Source organism: Harpegnathos saltator, unplaced genomic scaffold (assembly GCF_003227715.2).
Source record: "Harpegnathos saltator strain DR-91 unplaced genomic scaffold, Hsal_v8.6 scaffold697, whole genome shotgun sequence".
NCBI classification, from domain to species: domain Eukaryota; kingdom Metazoa; phylum Arthropoda; class Insecta; order Hymenoptera; family Formicidae; genus Harpegnathos; species Harpegnathos saltator.
The window spans coordinates 395,855-402,550 of NW_020230534.1; the positions used below are offsets into that span (position 1 = coordinate 395,855).

At 31.1% G+C, this 6,696-nt stretch overlaps 1 protein-coding gene across 5 annotated transcripts; it reads left to right on the forward strand.

The window, feature by feature from the left end:
* Window positions 1–1,068: 1,068 nt before the first annotated feature.
* LOC105187650 (protein C21orf2 homolog) lies at window positions 1,069–6,480 on the forward strand. Of its 5 annotated transcripts, none has more exons than XR_002162957.2 (10): window positions 1,070–1,334; window positions 1,656–1,721; window positions 2,826–2,993; window positions 3,070–3,229; window positions 3,536–3,607; window positions 3,773–3,889; window positions 4,219–4,323; window positions 4,812–5,087; window positions 5,430–5,536; window positions 5,628–5,720. XR_002162957.2 is itself a non-coding variant. In XM_011148590.3 (10 exons), the coding sequence occupies exons 1-10, from the start codon at window positions 1,255–1,257 to the stop codon at window positions 5,925–5,927; spliced, it is 1,248 nt and encodes a 415-aa protein (XP_011146892.1). In that variant the 5' UTR covers window positions 1,070–1,254; the 3' UTR covers window positions 5,928–6,480. The 5 variants fall into 5 exon arrangements, 4 of the variants coding, with proteins under 4 accessions (XP_011146909.1, XP_011146925.1, XP_011146892.1 ...); XM_011148590.3 differs by lacking the exon at window positions 5,430–5,536 and adding an exon at window positions 5,817–6,480; XM_011148600.3 differs by lacking the exon at window positions 5,430–5,536 and adding an exon at window positions 5,817–6,480 and having other exon boundaries at window positions 3,070–3,217.
* Window positions 6,481–6,696: the final 216 nt, after the last annotated feature.

Below are 6,696 nucleotides of genomic sequence, written 5' to 3' on the forward strand. Positions count from 1 at the left end.
TCGCCTTGAATGGAACGAGAATCGCGAGAGAACGTCCAGTTTGCATCCCGAATATCATTTCATCGCATCAATAGCATTTAGATTTAAAACCGTTGTTACACCGATATCGCAGCCACTACTATGGCTCGTCAATATCGTGCGATGTTAATTGACATGTCGTTGTACTTATCGACGATAACGACTCAACGCTTCTGATACTCGACTGCACTAGCGATTCACTTCTAACGAGAAAAATCTACGATTTTCCGCACGAAGAATCTGAAATACATGGAACGGTTAACGCTCGTCACGAACTGACGTGAAGTGAATGTGCGCATGCGTCTGAAATTTAAACAACACTCGCTGATCGTTGAACGCTGTTAAAGGAAACTCATCTCTCTATTAAAAAATTAATTAAATTTAGTTAGCGCTCAATAAAAATTAAAATAATATACTATAATAATATGTAGTAATTATCCGATTGATATGTGATATGCATTATAAAATTTACGATTCATTTGCATGGTCGATTTAATTATATTCTTGTCGCGATTTTAGTTTTTCCAATTGGAAGTTAAAATATGTCGATATTTAATGAGTCGAATTTATTAACCTATTCACATTTAGACCTATTCACATTTAACCTATTCACATTTTAAAGATATACATTCAATTTCTTTCCTTAACTTTAACATTATCAATGGAGCTATAACGAACATTATGTGAATAAAAATTCAGCATAAAGAAATTCCATAAGAAAAGGGGAAATCTCGTCGGGGAAAATCGATAGATATTATGTTTATGTCACTTTAAAATTCAATCATTTTTTTCTGGCTTCAATAAATCTCTAAAAAGATTAAAAGGCATACAATATATAATATAAATGTGTATGCGTAAAACCTTTTTATAAATCACATAATTTACATATGAATCAATGTCGATGATGAGGCGACGTATATAACTGCAGTAATGCACTTATCACAGAATTTATCCGTAATAGAGCATTTTCTTCGATGTCTCACATGTATTATGCTCGTAGTGGTGCACTGCGCACAAGCAGATGCAGGAAATCAGTGAAAGCGCTGGCAGCCTACTTCACGACTAGTCGACGGTAAGCCATTATGGCGAACGGATAGAAGTCGTGTGAGTGTCTGTTAGCTCGAAAATTTACTGTGATGATACGCGTTTTCGTGTAGCGATTTAACTCGGAGTTTTCATCAGGCGGAAGTACATCGACCTTTTATCGCGCAACGACGTCCAAACGTGAATGACACGATGGTAAAACTGACCGAGGAGATGGTCGTGGCTCGCACACGAATGTCTGACTTCTCCGCCGTAAAGAAACTCAATTGCTGGTGAGTATTTACGTCGATGTTTGACGTGAACCTTTGACGGCGAACTGTCAATCCTCAATGATCTTCGATCGTCACGGTGTGATCGACATGTTTGTTCAGATTCTCTGTGTAAAAATCGCGCGGTAAGGTTATCAAATCTTTGTACGCCGCTATGGGAAAAAAAGGAAATGTCATTATGAACAGCCAAGCGTGACTAATTGCTATATCCGTGATATGACATACAAAGAAACACGCGCAAAAATACTCGGTGAATTGTGTAGGAAAGCTATCGTATAAAAAAATTTGTGATATCGAGTTCTGTTAATGTAACCTTTTATACAGGGGAACAGAATTGACAGATGTTAGCATCTTAAGAAAAATGAAGAATGTAGAGGTATTGTCATTGAGGTAAGTCAAAAGTCATCGAAATCAATTGCATAAACAATTAGCAAAATAAAAGAAAGTACTATGGCAAATCTGTTGCATAATTTTGATTTACTACAATATTAATACAAGACTCTGAGAATTGAGTACCAACTATGCAAATCATAATTTTAACTATATATGTATTGAAATGAAGTCATTCTGTTAATCATATAATCAATGATCTAAGCTATTTTTCATCTTATAAAAACAGAGGCTGCAGCATGTTCCTACTATGGACATGATCGTATTAAACTCATGGTCACAACCCACAACTTCAGAAGTTGTTCTGCCTACATGTGTCTTGAATTCATTGTGATTCATCTGAGTAACATTGAAACGTACAAACAACAGAACTCTTAAAGATCTCTAATAAAAGATCTAACTCAGAAATTTGAAAGAACTATTATTTCTTATATTTTCAATGTAACAGTAAATGTGCACCATTATCTGGTACAGTATCAAATTAGTCTGTCATTGTGAAAGAACAAGAGAAGAAATGAAAGTGTACATAACTTCTATTTTTGTACATAAAGATGTAGTTTTGAGAAGATATGTGTTACATAGAAACTATGTTTGTGAATGTAACTTTCTCTTTCAATATGTAATTAAAAATTCAGAATGTCAATTTCAACATTCCTAATAAGAACCTTTGTATCTTTTTTCTGTATTTATACATATTTATTCTGAATGAATTATTATAGATACAAAGTGCTTAAGGCATGTTGTTTTATTAAGAAAAAATGATCTTTCTCACATAATATTAAAAAAGTAAAAGAAGCATGTATTAATACAATAATATCATTTCTTCCTATATTTATATACCAACTTGCTTTGATTCACATGCTCATATTATGCATCATGTAAATATATAGGAAGTTAAAAAAGTATGATTAGGTAAAATAAAGTTTGCATATTTTTGTATTAGAATATATAAATTATTATATGTATAATTTAGTATATTAATTTAAATTACTAATATTGGTATTTCTCATTCCTCTACATAAATAATTGTTAAAACAATTAATTTAATGAATAAATTTTTGTGAAAATGAAAGAAAATAATTATGTATATATATTTATTTTCAGTATAAATAATATTAATACACTTGCCGATTTTCAATATTGCCAGAAGCTTCAGGATTTATTTATTAGGAGAAATAATATCAAAGATTTAAATGAAGTTTGCTATCTTCAAGGATTACCTAATTTACGGAATTTGTGGCTTGGTGAGAATCCATGTGCAGAGAAAGAAGGGTAAATATTCAATGTAACGAATAAGTAATATGCAATGAAATAAATATAGAAGCTTTGTAATCTGTTGTTTTTGTAGATATCGATTAACAGTACTTCGGGCTTTGCCAAACCTTGAGAAATTAGATGATAAAGAAGTATCGCCTGAAGAAATACAAACTGCAATGGCAATAGGACGGCCCTTGGTACATCCTCTTGAAATGGATACTTCTCCGCAATCAGATGCAGTAAGCCCAGATGTAGGAATATAATTCAATTAACACTTTAAATAAAATAACAGATCATTGGACAAAAGATCGGTGATGGAATACTATTTATTATTATAAAACCACTCTCATGAGTTATCGTAAAGAAAATGGGTCTACTTATACATTATTATCCTTGTGTTTGCTTTACATTATATAATATAATTAAAATTAATGGCCACATTTAACTATTAAAATTTACATAAACATTGATGCAAATTATACATCAAATTAATAGATTTTTCATGTAAATGTATTTTTAACAATTATTAAAATACTAAATGACATTTACTAAATTAGGAAATACCAATTGAATATATTGAAGAAACTGAATTGGAGCAACCTAGGAGATACAGTTCTTGTAGCGATCAGGTAATATCATAGCTTACTGCAGTTTTTATTTTATTTTATTCTTTTTGCTGATTTTATTTGTATGTGTACGTGTGACTAAAATATATCATTTAGTAACTTAGGAAATAGTTATTGTGTGATAATTAAAGTAAAATAATGCATGTATATATAGAGATGTTCTTTTAGAGAAGTTTCGATGAGACGCAACACTCACACGAAGAATATGACCCTGACAGAAGGAACGCAAATTATAATGCATCATCATCTCATCATTATTCACAAAATAATCAGTATGCATATGAGGTCAGTCATATATCTCATACAATAGGAGTGAAAATATTTCTTAATAATTATTTCCCAACTTAAACTACTATGTTATTAATAGATTATAACTATTACACACACAAATCTTTCTTATCATAATATCATTTTTAACGCCACAATTTTGTACTACTTAGATATGAAAATGTAATTAATCTACTAATTTTTCCTGATTTGTAATAATTTTATATTAATAGCAAATCAGTTTACAGATCAGTACAGATAATTTTGAATGTTTGAACTTCAGATCTTATCTCTACTTTAAATTTTAATCCTTAAACTTTGGTCTTATCATCTAATTACACTAACAGCTACAGAATGGCCAATCAAAGAAACAGAGCAAAGATGACACTGTGCGTACAGAGTCACGCAGCAACAATGAAACTGCGGCCACTAACACTCTTGAAATATCCAAGGTATATTCACTATAGTTGCACATTATTGATACAAGGTAGTAATTTGTTCTTAACTATCGTGGTTTTTATTATTCATATATTATTCTCATTATATAAATTATATATTATATAAATAGCATGAAATAGATTTTCTTAGAATATAATAATAACATTACTCATTAGTTGATAATTACAATTAAGTAAAAATTTCATACAAAATTTTACTAAAATACCATTATATTTGTAGCTATACATATGCTGTTTCATATAACTAGAAAACTAGAACTAGAAAAGTATTTAACAATTAATTTTTACCTTTTAGCTTTTTTTACCATCATTTAATATAACTGCATATCTTAGTTATTAACACATATCAGTTGTAAGTTATATATGATAACAAAGTTTTTATAAAATTAAAACTTTCTTGAATGCAGCTTGTAGATACATTTTATGTTATATTTGTATATATTTATTTTTATAAAACTTATTTTTATAACTTAATGTTTTAGGATTACGATGATCGTCCGGTAGTATCACGACATAACGGAGAATATGATGAAAGGCGAGGTTATTCCGATTATGGCGGAAACGAAGTATCTCAACGTGTTTATATGTCAACACCGCAACACCGTACACAATACGCTGTCAATGAACCTGCAGATGATAGACGGAGCGAAAGAAATAACTATGACTACGACGAGAGAATAAAATTAGAATATGAAGACTCGCAACCTCAGTTACCACCACAAACAAGAAGAATGGCAGTTCATCATAATATCGAAAGAGTAAGACATTCAAGATAATTATATAGTGATCTAAAAAACGGTTATTATTTCAAATTTTTGAGAGTACTATACAAAAAAAATTGTAAACATATGTCACTTGAAAAAGAAAGTTTTTAATTTTGGAAGATTTGAAGATTAAAGACTGATTTTTAGGCCACCCTGTATATTATTCTTGTCATACGATAAGTCCGATACGATCACAAAATTTATTCACAATGCTTGTTTACAATTGTTTGATACATGTAACAAACTTTCTATTAGATAACGTAATTACTATTAAAAAAATTGACGTAGTTGTTAATACTTTCTATTAAATTGTTGTAATTTTGATGATACATGTAGACAACAAGATACTAAACTGATTCTATACGCATCAAGATATACTGTACTGATGTACGATCGTTTATATGCGTATCATCCAGAAAAATAATTTAGTATAAAATTAAACGGTCAGTGTGAACATAGGCTAACTAAACAAAGTAGAAGATCACAATATCCGCAAGAATGCTTCATAAAATTAATGCGTTTTAATGTCCACAGGAAGATACTACTCAAGTACCTGGTTGGGTGAGACATACTGATAAAGAAAAATGCAGATCTCAATTTCATTATCACAGACGACCAGTAACAAGGGTGTGTTATCTTAAAATATAATACGATTATCGAATCTGATACATTTGTATTATGTATTAATAGTACTTTTCCGTTTTCTTATTTTTCTTTCTTTAGAATTCGAATATATTATCTGCTGTATTGTGTCTGGTCAAAGAGTTAGACTACCCGAGTCTGGAAGTAGTAGAGATGGCCGTTAGAAATCGAATGGATGAACTAGAGGAATGATGTTTCTGACACCGTCCCCAAAACTCACAGGGGACGGTCGCTTTCTCTCATATCAGCAGCATATCTTCCGTTCCCAGTCCGGAATTCTCCGATTCACTTGATTCAACGATAACTCTTAATCAGTATATTGACAGTGATGGAAATTACAACAATCACGAGCATTATGTAATCGACCGTCAGTTATTCGACGAAAATAACGAAAAATCTCAAATCCCACGCAATGGATGTGCCGAAAAAGTTTGCTCAACACACAGCCCGAAAACCGTCTCGATTGACCCGAGCCCGAGATTGCTCAGAAATAATCAATCCGTGTATAAAATTAAAGACTCCGTATTAGATAATTTACCGCCGGAAAATTACGAGGAGAGAAAGAGCAACGATGTCAGACGTGTAGCGAGCAGTGACAGCATTCCTCGCGGTAACTACAACAATGTTATTTTAAGCCAGGGATGCAGAGTTCTAAGCCAAGACTGCGTGAGAAGATCAAAAAGTCTGGATGTTAGGAATACAATTGCGCCACTTCGTTATATTCAATCGGCAAAAGGAACGTGGACATATAACTTGTAAGTTAGATTGAAAATTTGATTAATTACTTTCCTGAAATAATGACATAAATTTTTAATTAATCTTTAATAAATTTTTAATAAATGCGACTTTTCTTCTTTCTCTTAATCTTTCTTAATGAACTCTGGTGAGAAATTAAGATAAATTAAAATTAAATTAGTAATTAATACGATTTTTTTAAAGATGAAAGATTAATACATCACGT

Coding starts and splice junctions, on each gene's coding strand:
- LOC105187650 (XM_011148590.3), top strand. CDS start 1,255: ATGGTAAAACTGACCGAGGAGATGGTCGTGGCTCGCACACGAATGTCT. Junction 3,230..3,535: donor CAGATGCAGTAAGCCCAGAT/GTAGGAATATAA, acceptor TTACTAAATTAG/GAAATACCAATTGAATATAT. Junction 5,721..5,816: donor ACAGACGACCAGTAACAAGG/GTGTGTTATCTT, acceptor TTCTTTCTTTAG/AATTCGAATATATTATCTGC.